The 22,865-nt window shown below is 42.5% G+C and overlaps 1 protein-coding gene across 7 annotated transcripts in view; it reads right to left on the bottom strand.

Annotated features, from left to right (window-relative positions):
* Window positions 1-22,865, bottom strand: part of SRGAP2 (SLIT-ROBO Rho GTPase activating protein 2) — a 196,136-nt gene that overhangs the window by 7,096 nt on the left and 166,175 nt on the right. For 5 of the 7 annotated variants that reach the window (XM_083617107.1, XM_083617106.1, XM_083617109.1 and 2 more), the window contains 7 exons: window positions 21,831-21,965; window positions 19,665-19,770; window positions 15,840-16,064; window positions 9,403-9,482; window positions 5,982-6,162; window positions 4,695-4,841; window positions 3,755-4,082 (listed from right to left, as the gene is read on the bottom strand). In XM_083617107.1, coding sequence (XP_083473233.1) covers window positions 3,755-4,082; window positions 4,695-4,841; window positions 5,982-6,162; window positions 9,403-9,482; window positions 15,840-16,064; window positions 19,665-19,770; window positions 21,831-21,965 — 1,202 coding nt within the window. Of the gene's footprint in view, window positions 1-3,450; window positions 3,518-3,754; window positions 4,083-4,694; window positions 4,842-5,981; window positions 6,163-9,402; window positions 9,483-15,839; window positions 16,065-19,664; window positions 19,771-21,830; window positions 21,966-22,865 lie in introns of those variants that run through there. The other 2 variants (XM_083617110.1, XR_014548983.1) reach the window with 2 other exon arrangements.

Below are 22,865 nucleotides of genomic sequence, written 5' to 3'. Positions count from 1 at the left end.
TGAGAAAACAGACTCCTCAAAAAGAGTAGAAACCCATTATGCTGCTAACTATGCGGCAAATGAGCAATATGCAACTCTAAATCTGGAACCTGACACATATCAGCATTTCCTCACTGAAGCCACTTGCTATTCTATAGTGTTTTTAAAAGATATATGAAAAATGAAGCTTATATGACACTTCATTCTTGCTTCACATGAAAGATGCAGGAAGTAATGCAAAGGTCACAATTAGGAACAAGCATCATGACCTAAGTTTGCTTAGAAGTTCAGCTGTAGATGTGGCCTTGACTGGTGCAATATGATTCTTGGAGAGCTCAAATGATTTAGCGTTTCCATGACTCACATCTTGGCTACAACATTTTCGTTTCCTCATAGGCATTTTAACGCACACAGGGAGGTAAATCAGTCAAGGAGGAGGATGAACCAAAGAAGGTAACCAGATTCCTCCCATCACAGTCTGAAAAGATCTTAAAGCAAAACACAGATTTCAGAGATACTGGTGTCAAATGCAAGAGGTGTAGCTCACACTGTTTGAAATGACACCTGAGAGTACATGAAAGGGGAGCTCTAATTTAATGCAGCCCATTTTTCTTTCATTGAGTGTATTTGCCTATGGAAACAATAAATTACATAAGGGCAAAAAGAGGAGGGTGGATAAAAGCAGAATTTAACTGAAAGGCAAGAGAGGCTGCTATATGTCATTCAAAGCATTGCAAAAAGATATAACCCACATGCAGCCTTCTCATATAAACAAAAGGAGGAAATGCACCATAAGGGGAAAGGACAGCTTTTCAGAAGAGGACCACAATATGCATTATAGACAAGGCAGAAACTGTAGAAGCTAGATCCTGTTCCCAGGGCTGGTTAGTATAGCCAAGATCCAGCCCTAATGGTGACCTCTATTTACAATCCAATCTGTGGTGTCCAAGAATCTGAAATACCTTATGAAAAGTTCAGCATCAACTCCAGCATGAATCATATGCTATTGAAACAGGTGAGATGAGAATGCATGATGGGCACAAGATTGCAGCCCAAATGGTAAATGACTTGGTGGTTGGTTCTGCTCATATTGAGTGCCTTACAACAAATAACTGGACAGGAAAAGAGATCTGTCTCATGCCCCACACCCCAATGGGTGGCATGGAACAACAGATAAAGACAATGTGTGCCTGCTTATTTCCAAGACCAGATTTCTGGATGCTGTGATAATGGGCTTCAAGGAATTATCTATTAGTATTCGAAGGGACTTTATTCTCTGATGTTTTAATAGTTTCTTTCTCTCCCTTTAGAATTAAGTGGTTATATAGTTCCCCACCCTTTAAAGTAAGTGGTGTGTGTGTGTGTGTGTGTGTGTGTGTGTGTGTGTGTCTATATCTATATCTTTATACACCTGCCCTAAGGCAGAATAAACAAAGAAATAAAAGTCATTGCACACGACCAGGAGATATAAAAGCCAAACATTCAAACAACAGCAGCATCTGATAGCCTAGTGAGTTCCTTCACCCCGTTTCAGCCTAACTTCTTTTCTTGGAATGCCTAACTTTGTAATATGAGATTCAAGTGCGTGTGAGCTTTTGACAGATTCATCACATAGTGAAAAGCAGAAGACCTGGCCAAGCATGTAAGTGCAGTACGCCTACAGTTGGAGAGGAAACCAAGAACCAAAACCTTCTCTGAGCACATAGCATAGCATTGACAGACTTAGATGGATTGCCATTTCTGAAGACTGGCAGAATACTTCAAGTCTCGAGCAGCTTTAAACAAATGATTTCTAATATATTCTGCAACTGCAGACACATGATGAGATGATTTTTTTTGTAGTGAACCAGTTTTGCACTGAAGAGAAACTCCCGCTTGGTTTTTAGAAGGTGAAAACACATTATGTGGCTATGGAGTAGTTAATTGAGAAAAAAAATTATGCAAGGCTTCCTTAGTGGTCAAAAGGAACACATTTTTGTGGGCTTGTGTTCCACTCTGGACCAATGTCGCACTATCAAGCTTCTGTGAAAACAGTGCTTATTTCAAAAATTAGAGGCGGAGGGGAATCACATGATGGCTTTACGCTAACATGGTCTAAAAGTCTCAGCGCCCACATCCAGCCACAGCTGTGTACACACCAGTGAAACCATCCCCTATCCCTGCCAACAGAAACAACGAGATCTGCTTTGTTTGAAGGTAGCTCCTTATCACTGACTGAAACTGAAAAGCAAGAGCAAAGCTACTACGAAAATTCCATGGAAACAGGATAGATTGTTGTGTTCTTTTCATGATCCCTTAACCTCTAAGTACAGTTAAACAAACTCACAGATCTGGGCTGTGGGTTCAAAACAGAGGCACCAAAAACTCAGTTTTTCAAAAATCCTGGGCTTTGAGATTCTAACACAGATTCCTGAAAGCATAGAATATTAACACTGCATATAGCTCTGTTTTCACCAAAGCCTTTGCCAACATTTATCCCAAATGATTTAGGGGAAACAGAGTTAGATGATGAAGATGATGACAATAAGTGGAAAGAGCATACAGTGAAGAAATAAAATGTGATTTTTAATTCAGATAAAAAACAGGACTGGGGAGAGTGGTTATGATGGTGTTATGGCCCTCATTCCCTGACTGTTAGTTTCAGCAAGGTCCAACATTATCAACTGTAGAAACAGAACAGTAGGAAAAAGGATATATAGTGTTAAAGCAGGTATGTTTCCATGCACTTTTCACCAAGGTGTATCCCTTGGGTGGCAAGAGATTTGAGTGTATTATACAAGATGATAAAACTCAATGGAATAGGTATACACCATATAAAAATGCAGGAGTTCTAGACAGTCTGTGGTCCCTTTCACATTTGTATCTCAAAGTCCTGGGTGAGCAGAAAAAGACAAAGTTAAATGGCTTCCTGCTTACCTTAGAGGACTTCTGTTTCTCAAAGCACAGGAATCTAGCCAGATCCCTCTGTTCTACATTGCCTATGAAAACTGCTTATGTTTTCTAAAATCATAATCATGGGAGTTGTAGTCCAAAACATCTGGAGGACACCAGATTGGGGAAGACTGTCTAAAACTAACAGGAAACATACTCTGCCATTAGTATTTTGCTATGGGTTAAACTAAGAGCACTAAATTCCCATGGCTTTATCCATTTCTACGTTTTAGCAATTTCCTCATGGACATGTGAAGAGCAGAAACAATCAGTCTTCTCTCAAAGTTTAAGAGAGTCACATGTGGTCAAAATTTGGTCATGTAGCCAAGGTTCTCAATCAAATGCATCTTAACTGGGATGCTTTGATGCAGGTAATTTCTAACCCTTATGAATCTTTGAAAATTGGTCTCAAGTTGATTAAACATAGGCGCTGTTCCATGCTTTTTTGATTGACTAGGCATGCAGCAATCACAAACCGAGCTGATGTTTTAGAACTGAACAGAAATTTAAATGTTCGAATTTTAAAAATTCAGAGGTTACCTCAGAATTCAAAACTTGACTTGTTTTGATCACCTCTAAGGGGACGCTTCCTGATCTGAAGCAAATACTGAAGCAAAATATAAAATATTGATATCAAATAACATTTGTTGCTAAATATACAACATTCACAGAACAGCTGGAACATATTTGAGTATTAGATGAATGTTTTAGTGAATAGTCAACATCAAAATTCACAAAGGAGATTTTTTTTAACAGAATGGGTAACATGGGGTGGAGATATTTGTTTACCACTGTATGCAAATTAAGCCCCATCTTACCTCAACCTGGCCTAGCTTCTTATTACCTGTGCAATGACTTCAGGGTCCATGGGCCGGTGGTTATTAAAGCTCTTTGACCTTCCAGTGGTCACATTTTTCCGGATGTGGGGGCTATCTATCCTGTTCTTCAGAGAGGCATGCCGGCTGAGCGAATTGAGGCTCCCATGGCCACTGATGGAAGATGCATCTGGTACCTCTTTTGGGAGACTTTGGCTCATAATGGGTTGTGAGGAGGGACGTGAACTGGCCACAGCTCCTGGTGGGACTGGTTCTCCCAGGGAGCTGGGCAGCCCGTGGCTGTCACTTTGACGGAAAGCTCTTCGTATGCTGCCAGACTCTGGTCTCTTTCTTTGCCTGTCACCATAAAAGAAGCAGGGGGTGGTGATTAAGTGTTATAGAAGTTGCATTTCAACACAGGAATCCCAGAAAGGCAATGAAAGGATACTGAAATCGCAAAATAAACATTCTGAACTGAATCACCTTTTCCACTCTGCTTATAATAACAAGCCAGCATGAAGGTTAGCATGTCAGAACAGAAACAGGAAGGACCCAGGTTCTACTCTCCACTTAGCCGCAAACCTCACTGGGTGATTTGAAGCCAGCCACCTTCCCTCAGCCCACTTTATAGGGTTATTACAGGGGGAAAGCAGGGCAAGAATCAGGCACACTGCTTTGGGTTACTTGAAGGGAGGGTGGGCTAGAAATGTAAAATATAAATGATTGATTGAAACAAACGGTTTCAACATTATTGGCAGCCAAATGGGAAGTGTTTCAGTACTGCGAAATGTTGGCCTACTGACCTGGATGTCAGAGCTGCAACTAGTAGTATACCCCCGGTGCGACAAAACATTACATAAAACAATACAAATAAACTAGTTCAACAGCTCAAAACTAAACAAAAGGAAAAAACCAATGCTCAACACATACATTAAAGAGTAGTAATACAAAACCGATATTAACTCTTACTTATTGATATTTGCAAGATAAATGTCTGCAACATGGCTCCCACTTGGGCAGTTGGAACCAGCTCTGGCAGTCACCTTTTCTTCCGGTGGCTCTGAATTTACTTCTATTTCAGATTTTGGGCTTGATCTTTCTGATACTCCATCCTCACTAGAGAAGAAAAGAGCCACAACCACAAAACCTATGTTACATCCTCAAGGTAAGCCACAGTAGAAGTCGCAATAGCCGGAACAATTTTATCATCAGGTTTTTTTAATGCTCTCAAATTACAACATCTCATTTTAATGCTTTACTTAAAGGCTGGGTGGTGTACTTGGATCCTGAGAGCAGCCATAATGCAGCTTGTAAAACTAAGATGCTCTTTTTTGGGGGGGGGGGCGTGTTGTTGACTATTTTCATATGATTACATGAAGCAGCTGAGCGTGTGTAGGGCAGCAGTGAGGGATCTGGAAACCAACTATGAGGAATAGTTGGAAGACCTGGGCATGCCTAGCCTCAAAAAGGTTAAGGGAGCGGGGGCAGACTTTGGTAATATGGTAATATGAGTGAAGACAAAATCCCCCCAATCCCTTTTGGTACAGTTGTTTTTTATAAACTTTTTGACTTTTAATATTATGTTGCGCCCCCTTGGCTTAGCGCCCTGTGTGGGGGAACCTAAAATACATCTGGCGCTGAAAGGAGGCATGATAGGCAACTTGTATTATCTGAAGGGCTGCTATGCAGCTGATGAAGCTGACCCATTCTCTGTTGCTCCTGAGGGCAGGATTAGAATGCATGGGTGGAAATGATAGGGAGGCAGATTTTGGCAACACTTCCTAACAGCTAGAGTGTCTGATGGGAAGCGGTGTGCCCTCCATCCTTGGAGGTATTTAAACAGAGGCTGGATGCTCATCTGCCAGGAATGTTATGTTTGCAAGATCCTGTATTAAAGCATGGGGGTTGGACTAGATCAGAGCTTTGCAAACTTCTGATGTCAGTGACACACTTTTTAGACACACAAAATTTCATGACACAGTAATTCAGTTTGACTAGCAAACCGGGGGTTAAACTAACCCTTTTCCAGTCCCAGGAGCAGAGCGGGGAGTGCTCACACTACGCACTGCTACCAACACACTAACATGTTGCGACAAAGTTTGGAAGGCTCTGGGCTAGATCCTTCCCAACTCTTCGTTCCTAATACTTTAAGGTGCAAATAGACATTTCAAGACATCTTCTTCCCCAGAAGCAACATTAAATCTGAGCCCTGTTTATCCAAGTACCATGCCCCAATGGTCTTAAGAGGTAACATACGTGTCCTGGACAACAATGTATTGATGGGGGATCAGGCCATCAATTCCGTTGTGACGGCCCTCCCACCAGTCGTCAGAGGCCCGGTGATAAAGCAGGAGGGAAGCCCCCTTTTTAAAAGAGAGCTCACGTGCTGTTCGGCCGCTGTAGTCAAATTTGGCTATTGCTTCAATTGGTTCACATTCTGCAGGAAAAAGAAACAACATTTCAATGAATTTGCATATCATTGTTTAAACCATTCACCTTAAAAAGTAAAATAAAAGTGAGGAATTCAAATATCTATATAGGTTGTCAGCTGAGACACTGGAGGTCAAATGCACCTGGCAAATGAGGCCAGGCCATTTAGAAGCACGCTATACACCCTCCAAAGCGTTAGAGGTCTACTGCTATCAGTGAAATGTTCACGGATGCTTACCTCTACAGTGAACTCAACATAACTGTCCTGGCAGCTGGGGACAGGTGGGCCGGTCCACAGGATTTCCAGACACACAGTATTTTCTGTACTATGCAAAGAATTGCTCAGCTGGGAGTAGTCAGGTCAGAAAATGGTAGAGCCTATTGAGACCTTAATGGCTTCTTAGGATCTGGATCACGCTGGGCCTGAAAGTTGCAGTAGAACAACTTGCCAACTGCTGCACGAGGGGAAGTTAAATGAGGCACAAGGGGTTCACAATCCACATGAAGCTAAGGTATGTACAGGCCCTTGGTCTGGCTTGTTGTCAGGGTGGCATGAGATTGTGAGATGCTTTAGTTGAGATTCCAGTTTTGCAGAGGGTTGGACTAGATGGCCCTTGGGGTCCCTTCCAACTCTACAATTCTATGGTTCTATGCTTATTGACAAAGTAAAGGCTCTAAGGGTTTCTTCACCTAGGTGTGCACATAAGAGTACACACACACACACCCTCTTCAGTGGATACCTAAATATATACAGTCTAAATAAACGTTGTGAAGGAGATGCTTGGAAACTGTATTGTAATAGGTACACCAGGGACCCAAGAATGCCTGCAGCTCCCTGTAGAGTATACAGTTAGTGGCAAAAACAGGTTTGTTTCTGCACAGTGGAATGGCCTGCTGGACATATTGCTCCATAGGGTGGAAGTTATTCCAAATTATTACGTTCCCAAGCAATGAATCCCAATAGGGATCATGAGCAGAGTCTTCCTGCACTGAGGTTGCCCCCCCCCTTTGTAATCCAGTCCATGGCTCTCATCTACAATCTAATTCTTTGGGAGGAATTCAACATCATGCCAAGTGGGTTGTTCCATTTGCACAAGCATTTTGGCTTCCCGGATGAAGCGATCCCACCTCTCCTAAACTTCCTGAGCCAATTTCAGGGGAAATGGTGGGTCCCCAGGGGGTGGGGAGAAAAGCCCTGTTGCATATGCAGAAGTCCATGTGGAAGGCATCTGCTGACAGGACTCATTAGTTGAATCCCACCCACTGTATTCTAGCTCTGCCTCTCTTTCGTGACTGGTTATCCCACTTCTTTCTACCTTACCACCTATGATGACCTCTACAATTGACCCCTCAGTCTTGAGCCTTGCTCTTTCCTCCCTTCCTAGTCTTGGCAAATTTTGCTTGGCTCAGATGAACACACTCATTCAAAAACACATTTTTATTATTACTGAATTCACTCTCCATTTGGATAGCCTTTCTCCTTGGCTGATTTTCATTATGCAATAAGTCACTACCTAAAAGCCCAACAGCATGAATCAGGCAGCAACTTAAGTTATGCCTCAGAAAAGTTGCATGTTTGAAGAGGAAGCCCTTCTTTGGGCAAAGACAATTGTGATCTGGGTAGGCTCACTCAGGAAGTACAGGGCGAACATGTCTGAGACAAAGAGACTTCAGCACCGCTGCCTGACCCATCAGCCTTTGGAGCCGCTCGAACCAAGAAACTGAGCTTAACCCCCGAGGCTGCAAAGTACAGAGACTGGCTGAAGGCCAAGCAAGCACATCTGAAAGACTGAAAATCCAGTAATGGATTTTCCAGAAAGAAAAAGAGTTATCTGAACTATGCATTGCAAAGTAGTTTGTAGACAGAGAGCTCGGGTAATCAGCTCACACTAGTTAACAAGGTTTTACCTGGGTAACAAATCATTGTTGTTTTTAGCTGGGTTGGAGTGTTTTTTTCAACGAATACTCCTTGAAGTGTGTGCTTCCCTGTTTTCCTCTTGCTTGTTAGTTTCTGGCACCAACAACACATTTCTTTTTTTAAAAAAAAATGGGCCTCCATTGTGAATTTTATTACCAGCTAGGGAATTGTATATTTCAAATAGCAATTGTTTATTATACCAAAATCAGCAGGCCACTTAACTTCCAATATTCCCTTTTGGAATTTAGCCTTTAGCCTGGCGAAGGATAATGACCTCTAATGCCCAGCAGGCCTGCACTACAGCTGGGGGATAAAGATCAAAAATAGCTACTGGTCCTCCTTTCAACTTTGAACCTGTTGTTGTTGTTTAGTCATTTAGTTGTGTCATCTTTGTGACCCCATGGACCAGAGCATGCTAGGCACTCCTGTCTTCCACTGGCTCCCGCAGTTTGGTCAAACTCATGTTATTAGCTTTGAGAACACTGTCCAACCGTCTCATCCTCTGTCGTCCCCTTCTCCTTTTGCCCTCAATCAGGGTCTTTTCCAGGGAGTCTTCTCTTCCCATGAGGTGGCCAAAGTATTGGAGCCTCAGCTTCAGGATCTATCCAAAAATAGCTAGTGATCCTCCTCTCAACTTTGAACCTAGGTGTGGCCTATTAGTCTTTGTCCATTAATTATCATTCAATGGACCAGGAAAGGCTCCAACATTATTGCAATTCACACTTGACATAGCAAGAGACAATGGAATTGGGGGAGAAAACCATCTAATCCAATTCTCAGTCTTAAGGCACGACTGTTAAACCTATTAACATAAACTTCATGATTACCTGATGATTACAGCTAGGATGGCTTACAGATTATAGTTAAGACGCTTTAACACACAGTTAAGATGGTTTAATATCATAGGCAGGAAAACAGGAGTAAAAAAGAGCCCCATGCCAGAGGCCAACACAGCCTAATTACTAAAACTGTGCACTTGGATTTCCAGATAGTTCAAGTAAGCAAGTCATAGAGATGTTAACAAGAGAAATTCAGAGACCACAGCTCTTCTCCTGTAGTACATCTCCATCTTGCTACCTTGACAACAGCTCACTGAAATCTTTGTGATCAGTCAAGTATTAAAACTGGCATACCAGATTTGTGGCTCTAGCTAAGAAACATGAGGAAATATCTTAAACCCACCTTGCCTTGCTGGTAAATTCTGTTTTGTCCAATAAGCCTATATACACAGGGATGACACCCATATGCCAAAACGGCTTTCCCATCTCATGCCAAGCTTGAAAGTAAATGGGCAGCCAGCTTTGAAACAGCTGTCAAACAACTGCTTACCATCATCGCTGGTATGGTGTTCAGTGACCATATCCTGAGCTGTATCTTCTGTGGAGGCTGTCTCTCCATGGGGGCTTTCACTGCAAGAAGAAAGACAGAGAGGGCTACGTTGACGGGGCATGTTTTCCTGTTTTTTTCAAAAAAGAAAAGAACTGGCTGGTAAATGGTATGTGGCACCAGGGGTATCCCAGTGACACTTGAACTTTTGGGTGGAAGAGCAATGTTTGATGGAGACATGCAAAGCATGTAGTTTGGAGAGTAGCAACCTTTTGAGGCTTGGGTGGCAATAGTAACTTCTCTCCTTAAGCTTAACTCTGCAGGGGGTGGGGGACAAAAGCTCCTACACCACACGAACTTGTCATAGATGGGGCTTTTGGAATAGGTCAGAAGATGGGAGGCACATGTCCTGGTCCTACATCCCGAAGAATATGTGGTGGTCCATCTACTCCAGCACAGGTCAACATGTGAAGTTGCCTTACGGTGAATCTGACTCTTGATCCACCTAACCCAATATAGTTTACTCAGATTTGCAGCAGCTTTCCAGGGTCTCTGCTACCTGATCCTTTTAACTGAATATGCTGGTGATTAAACTTGGAATTGTCTGCGTGTGCTGTACTACAGAACTATGGGCCCTCCTAACAGTTTAGCTGGTGCCATGAAATGCTTGAAAAACATGGGGCATGAGGTGTGTTGTGTGAAAGCTGGGAACAAAGGCTTGAAGGTCTATCAGCGGGTGCCACATGAGGTGACGTTCACATTGCTAAGCTCTGAATGGGACCTGTCTAAGATGCCAACTGTTTGCAAGTTTTGTGACATGGTAGAAAAAGTTCTTAATTAAATAATTAAAGCACCCCTTGCCTGTCTCACAATGGCTTCTCTACAAACAATTCAAAGTGCTAGCTTTGACTTCCAAACTCCTACACTGCTTGGGATCCCCATACCTAAAGGAATGCTCCTTACCATATGTACCTACCCAGGCCCTGAGGTCATCGGTGGAGTCCCTTCTTCAAGTTCCCTCTCAGAATGAAATTTGGAGGGTAATTCCAAGGGAGATGGCCTTTTCAGTAGTGGCCTCCCCTTCGTGGAATGCTCTTGCTAGAAAGACTTATCTAAAGTTTTGTCTACTTTATAAGATCTTATTAATTAATTAATTTTGTATATGGCCTTCCGTCTGTAGATCTCAGGGCAATTCACAATGGTTTGACATCAGGGAAAGACTTTTTTTTTGTTCACTGGGGCTTTATTATTTATTGTTATCATTTTATTATAGTATTTGTCGAATAGTGGCATTATGTTCAGATTTTAGCTTTTGTAGCTGGGCTGTATTTTGCGGCTTTGTGTCTATCTTGAATTGTGTGACTGGATTTAAACCAATGTGGGTCAGTTTTACTGATTTATGTCTTTATTGAGTGGTTTCTTTACTCCCCCCCCCCCCAATTTTACTGTGTATGCCACCTAGATAGTATTTTTATCAGGCAGTTCATAAACTGAACTGAACTGAACCAGCAAAATAAACACATTTTGTTCCATATGCTCTGCGTCAGGCCCAAGGCTCAGGATAGACAAGTAAATACTTTAGTTATGTTGGTTCAAATTTCAATCCCCCAACTCAAAAGGACATCAGTCATCCTGTAGCAGTAGATTTCTTGCATCGTTAGGAGTCTGGACTAGAAGATCTTTGAAGCCCCTGTCAACTCTGTGGGTGGGATTCACCTAAACAGCCCCAGAAGTCACTACTCAATGACTTTTGTTCATGCAACAGGGCTTCCCCATACTATGTGATCCAAAATTGCCTGGGGGAACATGGTCAAGAGAGGGGCAAGCTGCAATGCTTGCAGAAACAGAACAATAAATTCCACATTATGATTCTGTCTGGAAAAACTAGTTGCTTTCCTACTGTTTAGTTTCTCCCTCCTGCACAATTTTTCTTTCCTTTTTTAAAATTTCCCCAAGCTGCCCCAAACATTAAGCCTCAGAAGCTCTTCCAAATACAGATGGCACTTGGCACAAGTTGTGAAAACATATCAGACCACTAAAATAATAGATGCTGTGTATTTTTTATCTAGCCTGCCATAGGTGCTGTGCACTCAATGCAGACACATCCAGAGATAGGGCGTAACAGAGCCTTGTTCCCCTGAATGAGAAGACCAGGATATAATAGGAACTAGACAGCTTCTATACACTTCCATAACTGGATCTAGCTTTCCACCAAATCCCTTGGTCAAGGCAGCGAGATAAGGGGAGTGGGGGCATGTGCAGAGCCTAGAGAGGAAGCCACAGTGGTGGCTGGTGCCAGTTGGGAGTGGTGGGGTAGAAAGTAGGGAGGCAAATGGTAGGTGGAGGCAGAGGCAATGCCAGGCAGAGACAGCAAATTCTAGTTTTGTCCTCCTCCTCCTCCTCCCTGCTTAGTTCTACAAAGGCAAAACTGAGACTAAGGAGGAAGAAATCATTGACCAGGGCCATCCCCTGGGGGAGGTGGATTTGGCTGAACACAGACTGAAGTTGGTGGGGCAGTGCCCCATTTACCCTAATGGATCAGCCTCCACTGGCCTCCCATTCTCTCCCCCCCCCCCAGTAAGTAGATGTCTGACATGCTAAGTACCCATACAGTACATCTGGAAGAAAATATAGGTTTTGTTATGCAACCCTACCCCTCATTTTGGGGTAGATCTGGAAATGTAAGAAGCTGTTGTGGATGCCACAAAATAACCAATTCACAGAATTAAAACTGGTGATGTTCAGAACCCACCCCCAAACAGGGGCCCTCACCCCAATAAAGTAGACAAAAAAGCAAGCAACCGCCCCTCCCAGCCCCCCAAAAGGTACACTTTGAACTGAACAACCACCCACACCCAAAAATCCATTAAAAATAACTGGGAGGGAAAGGGGACCTTAGTGGGCACAGAATTCTTCTGTGAGTGAGCATGACACCTGCAGCAGACTATATTTAGCCTTGTAGCTCACTAGATCAGAAGTGGGAAATAGATAAGACAATTCAGACATTTACAGAGACTTCAGTATTAATCAAAAGGCACGATTTTGCCCTACTATGATTATACCAATATCAACTGGGTGGCTGGGGAAACCCAGCCAGATGGGTGGGGTATAAAAAAATAAAAAAATAAAAATTACTTGTTTGTGTACAGTTGTAGACTGATTTTTGGTCTCTCTAAAATCCTCAGATTTCTTCACAGTGGAATGCTTTGTATCATCTTTTTTAGGAATTAACTGACCGCCATTTTTAATAAAAGTGTGTGTATGCATATGCATGTTGAGCAAAATGGAACGTCTCATTACAGTTAATCTATATGAAACCCCAGCTTTTGAGCTGCATCCAGAATCTGCATCTTAGGAGATGACAGGCAGTCCTCCTATATTTATCAAAGCATGGTAAGTAAGACATTTAAAGGCAATGGCGAACATTTCAGATTTTGAGATAATGAAGCTTATTATAAAAATGTACTGATGTACAGTGCAAAGATATGATCCCATGACATTCCTGCCCCCACCCACAAGCTCAATTCTCATTCAGAATTAATTTCCTTGGTTGAAAGAGATACTGTTTTTCTAACTCTTATGTGGCCATTTATGTACTGTACTACAATGAGGCAGAACACTAGAAGAAATGTAAGATGAGAAATACTGTTACAATGTGTTGAGAGAACTAGCTTAGCCGCTAGGGGATCCCTATGCCATGTACGGTTCTGAGGTTCAGAGCCCTCCACACAGTATGACTTAATTCTATGATACTTATGAAGGAAAGGTCGTATTTCTCCTAGCTTAATTACTCTGCACATAAGATGATGAACTGAACTCCTTTGCCTTCAAGGGAAGAAATGTCTGGTGAACTCACACGATCTAGTCCTTTTTCTAGAAACACAATGATTCCTATCACCTTGTGTTGGATAAATGGTCTTGTGGTGTGTGCAGGCCAATTTGTTTCCCAATGTTTCACAAAATCAAAACTTCTCACTACAGTTTGTCCCCAAAATGTTGAACCAGGCACAGGGGTTGTGGTGCACATGGACATCCGAAGTGAATGGAAAGTAAGTTCATGGTAGAAAATTAAATGGGCACTTTAAGTCCATTTAAGACAAATAGATGTAGTAACAAAAAGAGAAAGAAAGAAAACCCCAGAACACCTGCAATGTATAAGGTAGTCTTCACATTCATACTGAAAAGGATGAGGAGCATCTGCCCAGCAACCAAAGACATGTTCAATGAAAACTGAACAAGATACACGTTACACAATGGAAACAGAATGTATGAACAATTGCTTTATCTGAGATACTAAGAGGGTACATGTCCTGAATAATGCATTTTTCTAAAACATTCAAATAAACATCCTGATGATTGGCGCCCACTGACGATGCATTAGTCTTCTATTAAGGGGGGAGGAGGGTGGGAATGGGGAAACATCAATTGTTCTGTTGATGTCATGCTTATATTTTTGAAAACTAATACAAATCTTTTAAAAAGGAAAAGGAAAAGTGGGCAAGATAGCAAGGTCACTGCTATTTTTTTTTAGTTCAGCAGGCTACACATCTGAGGTCCTCTTCGGGCAATACTTTGCTCTGCCACCATTTCACACACACACACACACACAGAGAGAGAGAGAGAGAGAGAGAGAGAGAGAGCACAGAAAGATTAGAAGGAAACCTCAGGCTTGTATACTCTGTCCCTTACTCTCTTTACCACAAGATGAAAACACTCAAATTGAGAGCTCCCTGCATTATTTGAATCTGTTATTTTCTCTGATCCAGGAAGTTTAAAACTCTCCTTAAAATATTGTTCATTGCCCCACGTCCCACCTTGTACTGTTTATGGTTTTGGGACAGCAATCATATTGTGACAAGAGGGCGGGGGGGAGAGGGAGAGAGGATGCAATGAGACTTAGCCACAGCAAATTGCTTCAGGACTGAAATGTGAAAATCTTAAGTGAAAGGCATAAACCTGGCCTAATCCATGGAGAATAATGGAACCAGATGGCTTCTGAGGCAGCCTTCCATACGGAGTTTGTTTGCAAGCCATACAAAGTGCATAATGTTAGGTATATTATACTTATCATATTATATTTCCATCATTATTTATTTTATATAACAATTTTTATTTTCATAAAAATAAAATAGAAATATTGATACAGATAATATCTGTCCAGAAAGAAGGTTACAACCATAAAATTCATGATACAACATTTAGGATTTCTTGGCAAATTCTTTCATTCCAGTACAAGAAGGATCTTCAACTGTCCATGACTGTAGGTTGTATAATTTCTCAAAGTCTTTTAACACAAGTAATTTTTTTTATCATCACCAAGGTCTGCTGGGCACTTCAGAGCCCATTGTCCAAAGTCGGCAAGTTTGATTTCTTCAAACATTTTCCATAATTTTTGATGCTCTTTTAAACACCAGCTGCTGAAATACCAATAAACTAGTTTCTATACCTCTTTCCCAGCTGCAAATACCACTGTGTGGTATCTTGAAAACTCTAAGTAAAGGCACTAATGGAGGCACTTATTTTCATATAGTATTGTGGTCATTTTGCGACCAAGATTAAATAGCAAAAGGGGCTTAACTAAACAAAATAAAACTAAGATCAGTAGCAAACAAAAGCAAAGAAAGGCTCCACTTTTTGGAAGTATGAATACAGTACGAGAATGTGCTGTGTGGCCTTGCAGTCTGGGGTTCAGTGTCTGCACTGTGCATAGTAGCTGAGAGGAAAGGGGTTGTTCCGATGAAGATGCAACCAAGCGGGTTATTTTCACATTCTTCTTTTCAGGTAAAATAGTGGGGCAAGCTGCTCCACCACTACAACTCCCCCCCTCCCCCCCGCCACCAATCTAATGACATGAGCTGCTCTGGCTGAATTGTTTGCAGATGTCGGCTTCAGACTAAATGCGCAGCCAGGCCCCCTGTGCACTGGGCAGGAGAGAAAGGAAGGCTTCAAGTTTCCCCCACTTGTTGCTGCTGCCCTGAAATTAACCCATGCTGCAGCTTTCTAAGTTCAGCTGCTACTGACCTTGTCTCTGAAGTAAAGTCGCTCAAGACATGTGGAAAAATGAGAAGAATGTCAGCGATGAATTCAGGCTATGTGTCTGCTGTGCAGCTTTCGCCAGCAGATTACGGTAATTACCATAACACCCTTATGGACAGTTTCATGGGCATTATCCTTTGGTATAATGAAGTGCAGTCATGCCATGTGCTTTCTGAATCTTCGGGGCCTGCAGGTTTAGGGTGGGGAAAATCTGTTGCGCTCAGGACTGTGAACCTCACCAATCTTGCCTCTGCTCAGTATGTGACTCACAATCGGGATAAGTTCTGGGGCCAGCATTTGAAACGGGGAAATGATAGCATTGTCGAAATATGCAATTTACTAGTCAGACTACAATCTAGCGCTATATACCCCCTTCACTTGTTACCCATTATCTCCTACCGTACCAGTAATCCTCAGCGCTTCCACCCCTGGTGTATATAGGGCCCTCCAGCTCTCTTGGTCCTGGGAAGACATTCTCGTGTTGTATGATTATAGTTTTGATGAGCTCATTGACATGGGCTTGGCAGGAGACCTGATCGTGGCCTTCAGGCACTGACATCAGCGTGGGCCCAAAGCAGATGGCTAAATTGTAGGGGTCCATCATGTTGTCTTCACTGAACTGAGATAAACTGCAGAAGACAGGAAGGAATGAGAGGAAGAGGGTGAATTGGGAGCAATGATACCTACAGTACAGAGCGAATTGTTAAAATGGAGGGAGGTTAGCTCTGCTTGCTCGGATTTTAAAACTTGATCTCATGTGGCAAGAATGTCTTGAGGCTACTTAGGAAAACAGGGCCACCACCCTCAACAGTAATGGTATTTACCAAAAGAAGGGCGAGTTTTTCTGGCTGTACCGCTTTGGATCAAATTCAGTTTTGTTTGCATAGATGGTGCTTCTCTGATCATTTGCACTGAATGCATATTCAGAGCACTTCCCTGCTGACTAGCGCATTGATTTCTTTATTAAGCAGCCAGCCTCTTTTCCATTTTCTGAACATCCCTTCAATTAACACGTAGGGCATTTGTTAAAAGCGTGTGTGCATGTGTTGGGAAGAGTCATCATCATCTAGCTCCCTTTTAAGGAGGCTTATTCTCCGTGCCGATTGAATGCTGTTGCCAGGGATTTATTTCTTGGCATGTCGTTCAGTGCACCCTGCCTGGATAGCAGCTGCAGAAGCAACACCTCCTATCCAGCCAAGAAACAGATGAAAGTGTGACTGAGCCACGGTGCCGCATGGTTCACAGCACAAGGCTGCAAAGAACCTGGCAACCAGCACACCCCTCTGGCTTTTTCCATTTGCACCCTTCCTCACAGCCAACATTTATCTCTCTTTCAGCTGCCCAAGAACTGCTGAGAATGCTAAAATGCCATGCCAACATTCAAAATGGAATGTCAGTCATGGGTATTTTGAGCATCTGTCAGTGTAACGCAGTGAAAATGTTTGAAGTTAAACAAGGCTCAGAGGGACAACTTTGCTTTGAAAGGTTGGGGGATCTCACGAACCCCACCTTACTGCGGCTGCCTGGGGTATTATGTTTGCCACTGCCAAGAGCATGCAATTCAAGTGCTGCTGTTTAACCCCTGTAACCCACCAAAAGGCAAAAGAAAAGGCCTCTCTGCCCCACACTTATGTCATTTAAACAATTTATATGCTGCTTAGCTACAAGAGTCGTTTGCAAAGAATGCAACACGGAAAATAAAAACCAGTTAAAATTAAACTTCAATTTAAATGGCTGCTGGAACAACAAAATAGGCAGGGCCTCCCTAACCTCATCTGCAAGGGAGTTCCATGAAACTGTCCCTACAATACTAAACAATATAGCTTCTGGTGGATATGAGCTGGGCATCTGAGCCATGACTCCACAATGATCAGGCAGGGACAAAAGAGATTAGGCAATTCTTGAGGTACCCTGGGCTCCGATTGTTAAAGGCCTTGTAAATTAATAAAAAAAAAATATTAATTTTTTGGCCTGGTAGAGTATGGGCAACCAATGCAGACTTCTGAGCACTGAAATTACGTGTTTGCGATAGTTTGTCCCCATTGACAATTTAGCTGCAGCATTTTTCACCAGCTAGAGCTTCTGGACTAGGCCCAAGAGTAACCTCACGTAGAGCACATAACAATAATCAAGTCTTGCCAATGCATTGATCACTGTAGCCAGACTATCCTTGTCCAATGAAAGCTGTATGCAGTTCTCTTTCCACCAAGGCCCATCAAAACTCTTTTACAAGCATTCATCTGAACATGTGAGGCTTAAAAAAATGTGTAGAACGGTGCAGGACACGTATGCAAACTAAGATCCCCAAGAACTCGGGCTTTTCCAATACCTTTGTGTGTTTGGCTGAACATGCATAGGAACCTTGTCACGATAAGGAACCCTGCCTTATTACTGCTCTTGACTGGGCAGAGGCTTCTAAGCATGATCAGCCAAATCCCACATGGACATCTCTGCTCAATGCACAAAGGCCGGAAAGGAATCCACATGCAGGGCTGGGGGGCAAAGGATGGGGCTTGCAGCCATGACGACATCCTCTACACAATTTTAACTGTCACATGTTCAAGCAAATGCCCAAAGGAGGCTGGCGTCTCAGTTTCCTTTGCAAGCATTTAATTAAGTTTCTGGAAATAAGGTTTTAAGTAGGGGAAAGAGTTATAGAATAAAGCTTGATTTTTAACCAGATATGTTATCACATACTTCATTCCTTCCAACATATCTTACTGATAAAAAATGTAAAGGACCCCTGACAGTTAAGTCCAGTCACGGATGACTCTGGGGTTGCGGCGCTCATCTTGCTCTATAGCCCGAGGGAGCCGGCGTTTGTCCGCAGACAGTTTTTCCAGGTCATGTGGCCAGCATGACTAAGCCGCTTCTGGCGAAAGCAGAGCAGCTCACAGAAACACCGTTTACCTTCCCGCTGGGGCAGTACCTACTTATCTACTTGCATTTTTTGATGTGCTTTTGAACTGCTAGGTTGGCAGGAGCTGGGACCGAACAACGGGAGCTCACCCTGTCGTGGGGATTCAAACCACCGACCTTCCAATCAGCAAGCCCAAGGCTCAGTGGTTTACACCACAGCGCCACCCGCATCCCGCATCATATTTAGGGCAAGCTAAATATGAACTCTACTATATGAACAAAATATGAACTCTGCTAGCTAGCAACATCCAGTGGCTGGCACCTGCTTTTTTAGCCCCTCATGTTCACGGGATTCTCAAAACCAAACTCCTTCCCTCCAATGTTGGGATTGTCCCCTGTTTAGAACCCCTCCAAAGCTATATATTTGCCAAATTAAAATGCAAAGTGAGAAGAGTGAGTGTCCTCCGTGGCAATGCAGTTTTCTAAACGGTCAGGTTTGTGTGATTAAATCTTAAAAGCAAATTGCATCAATTTGGGCATTTCAGGGCACCAAGTTAATGGTTAAGCACAAAACAGGGTTATTTGATGCCTGGACAATTCTTGAAACAAACACAGTTTTCCAGTCCAGTTCTTTGAATAATGAGACACTATTAAGGGCGGGAGCAGCCATTCACTTCAGTGACTTAGAAGCGGCATCTGAGGGAAGGGAATCCCAAGGCATGGAAGAATTTCCTAACACTGCTGTGGAAAGTTCTGTTCCTGAGCTGCAGGAAGTGGGGTCTTTCCTATCTAACACTATCTGGAGGGGTGGCAGGACAATGACACACTTTGTGGGGATATGGTTTTGAATTTTCCAGGCTGCAATCAAGACCTCATTGTTTTTCAGAGCAATACTACAGGAAGTCTCAAGACAGGCCTTATTTCATCCGAACAAAAATTATCCAGTACCCTGAAACGATGGCTGTCCCTAAAAGGTAGCTCTTTTAGCAAGATTTCCACTTAGAAACAGGGAACAGCAATACTGGTCATGGAGATTTTTGCCAACAGAATGCTACCTGAACAAGAAAAAAAGCCCACAGGTTGGCAGTAAAAATACAATTGATATTCAGAGATGAGCTCAAGCACAGGCTCCAACTAAAAAGAAACAAATGCTTTACACTTAAGTGATCAGGAACTCAGTTCTGTGTATAATCTGAATGACTGGGAGAGCCTCTTTCTTGCAGGTCTCATGGAAGCCTTCACACAAAGGGTGGAGAGTCATCTCTTGAGACTTCTGGACTCCTTGAACCAAGCAAGGCCCACCAACTCTATGATTCTTACTTGGCAAACCAACACTACAGACCCATCTGTTGTGCTTGAGGAATACTTACTGATTGAGGAATGCAAAGAGGTATCTCATTACAATCAAAGTGGTTTTAGGCAAGGTCAGGAGGACTTTCCGGATGTGTAGAGCTCTCTCCTGCAGATTGTCCATTGCTGGGAGGAAGGAGAAAAAAGAGCAGCAGCTGCTGTTTAATCACACAATAAGTGGCATTTCAATATCTATGGAAACTTTACATTGCTACTTTTGAGTACTGTTTCATATTTATATGGGTGCAGGAAAAATCCAATGCATGAAGACTGTGCCAAAGTCTATTTTATCACATGGGAAGTGAGAACTTACTGCCACCTGCAGCCCCTCAAGATGACACATGAAGTAAAACAGAAATGTGACTTCAGTGTCATTTGTGAAATGACCCTTAATTGGGGGTGGGATGGGGGGGAAAGGCAACAAAAGCAACTTGGAAGGAAAGGGTCTGAGCAGTTCTTGAAAACATTCACGAAGCCCTGCACAGAAGATGACAGAGGCATGATTTCCTATCTGTTATGAAAAAGGTCCTTCAAGCAGATGAGAAATTTATCTTCAAGGTCCATGCAGTGCGGGTGAATTGAGTGTTGTATGTTGCACAAGCCACAACACAATAGCCCATTAAAGTTAGCTCTGTAAGGTGGGTGTCTTAAGCAAAACCTTTGGCACAGTATTCCACAGATAGATTAACATAACTGGAGGGTGAGGTAAAGAGCTCTGTCTGCAGCAGTCTAATGGGAAAAAAGTGGGCAGCATATATCCTTGGCTCTGGAAGTCCAGAATTATTTGGCAACAGACTGCTCTTTTCATCTAACAGGAGTAAAACTGTGTAGACTAATTTGCAGGGAGAATGAAACCACAGATCCTTTTAAAAGGAGCTCTCCTACATGCTACTTCAAAGGCTGCTTCCATCACTGACATTCTTACACTCGGACAATGGATTCATTGTTTGCTCTCTGAATGAGTCAGGGGGAGTTCATGGCAAACTTGAAGTCATAAGAACATTAAAAAGCACCCTTGAAATGATAAAGTTGTACGTTAACAGCTTAACTAGTTGAAAGTCATTTTCTATGTTCTGTACAGAAACACCATAAGGAATTGACTCTTATGGTTATGGAAGGTACCCGGCCAAAAAAAGACACAGCTGCTGGGTTTCTAAATATACATACAGCCCAAGACACATTGCAACTACTGTGTCTTCAAACAGTATAGACAGCAAGTTCTCTCTCCCCCGCCTTTTCTTTCTTTTTTTAAGGGTGAGTCAACTAGGAGACTTCCTGTACTGCTTGTCGGTCAGTTTCTCTTTAACATAGTATTTCCCTGATGTTTCATTAGTAGTTCTAATCTGTTAATTGCTATGGAATTCTGGGCTGAAAGGCAATATAGAAAACATTTTAAATGAATTAATACAATACACATATTGATGACTTAACTGTCAACAGGCCTTGGCTAATGAGAAGCAAACAGAAAGAGGTCCTCTTTCTAACTCTTGTTCTGTGTTTAATGTTGCCACCTCAGCAACAAACTGGGGCATCAAATTATAGTAGGTTCTAATACAACCTTGTACAATTCCGGTTTCTTGCTCATTTTCCTTGAGATACTATCAAAGTATCAGCGAATGTTCTAAGAAGCCAGCAGCATGGTTTTAGAGAGATAGCTGAAGTCTTACAAGTGCTGGGGGGGTGTAAAGAGGGGAGATTGTGTAGACACAGAGGATGGATAATGAGCAAGTTCCCACAGATATATAAAAAAGGCTGAACTATGTAAGATGTTATCATTAACTGACTTTTATGGGGGCGGAGGGCACAGAGAGAAAAATGTCAGAAGGTGCAAGAATCTTTATTATATGTATTATAGAAAATGTGCTTTGTGCCAGATATATTAAGAATTCTGTCTGAAGAAGAGCACGTTCAATTTTTGTTGGGGTTAGATTTTGCATCGGTGAATGGCATTAACATTTTGATTATTGTTTTCATGCATTAAAATTGTCATTTTAACATATCTCCTGAAGAAAAACATTTCCGCTTCAATGCACATTAGAATATGTGTTACCTTCTACGTTAAATATTTTTACACCTTTGTGGTTTGCTACTCATTCTGTCACTCGACAGGGGCAGCTATCTCCTTGTGTTGTGTTTCTTTGCATGCCTTATCTTCAACTGACTCATTTCATCCTTGTGCTACTTACTGACACAGGCAATCAGGTCATGAAAGATTTCCTTGGGGAAGAGGGGATGCTCTAGCCCACGAAAGTAGAGCTTTAGTACACCTGCTATTGAGTCCATATCATGGTCATTTTGATCTCCAGCCAGTGGATCCTCCCCTGGTTACCACAAAACAAGAATGACAAGAGAACAAACAGAAAAGGTGCATATTAACAAAATAAAATAAGTAGTAATCTATCAGAAGCTTGAACCTCACAGAAGGAGAAATAACAGGCAGGAGCCCAAGTGGCTCATAATATGTAACCTATAATGATTTCAAACACCCCTCCCCTCCCCCCCAAATAGGTATCCAACAAAAGATTCTATGTAAGTACATTGGGTAAGCAACACCTCTCAGCAGCCCCAACTCCTATCCAAAGACAGTCACCAAAAGGTTAACATATTGCATGGGGCAACAGGAGACAGCATGGTGCAGATAACACCAAGGTTGCAGGTTTGATCCCCGTATGCAATAGCTGCATATTCCTGCATTGCAGGGGGTTGGACTAGATGATCCTCAGGGTCCCTTCCAACTCTACAGTTCTATGATTCTAAGTTGCAACATGTAGGCCCTTCCGTCTTTCAGCAGAGCTGAGTTGCTGTGCTTCCAGTAGAGTCTTACATGCAACGGATGGAAAGCTTGATTACCAGCCTGCTCAGCTTCAAAGGCAGGTGGTGCTAGACTAGCAAAGCTAATGAAGTGCATGAGCGCACAGGTCTCTGGTGTGACTCTTAATCTACTGGAGTTTATAGGTTTGGTTTTGGCCAAAGACAAAGGAAAGATTTGCACCGAAACAGAAAGTCCCAAAGGAGAACTTGCTGTTGGACATAATCAGATTTGATGATGGGGCAAGCCTTCTCTCTTGCTCTCACAGAGATATCCATTACAAGAGAAATAGTCAAGGAACAGCTATTATCTTAACACCACAGAGTATAATAAATAGGCAACTATGAATTAGAGCATTATCCCCAATATTAACTGTCACCAAGGGCTCTTGATGAAGTAATAAACTCACATA

Source organism: Podarcis filfolensis (genome assembly GCF_964270895.1).
Source record: "Podarcis filfolensis genome assembly, chromosome: 6".
NCBI lineage: Eukaryota > Metazoa > Chordata > Lepidosauria > Squamata > Lacertidae > Podarcis > Podarcis filfolensis.
The sequence above is the reverse complement of the archived record's forward strand: the minus strand, read 5'-3'. Positions and strand labels throughout refer to the sequence as shown.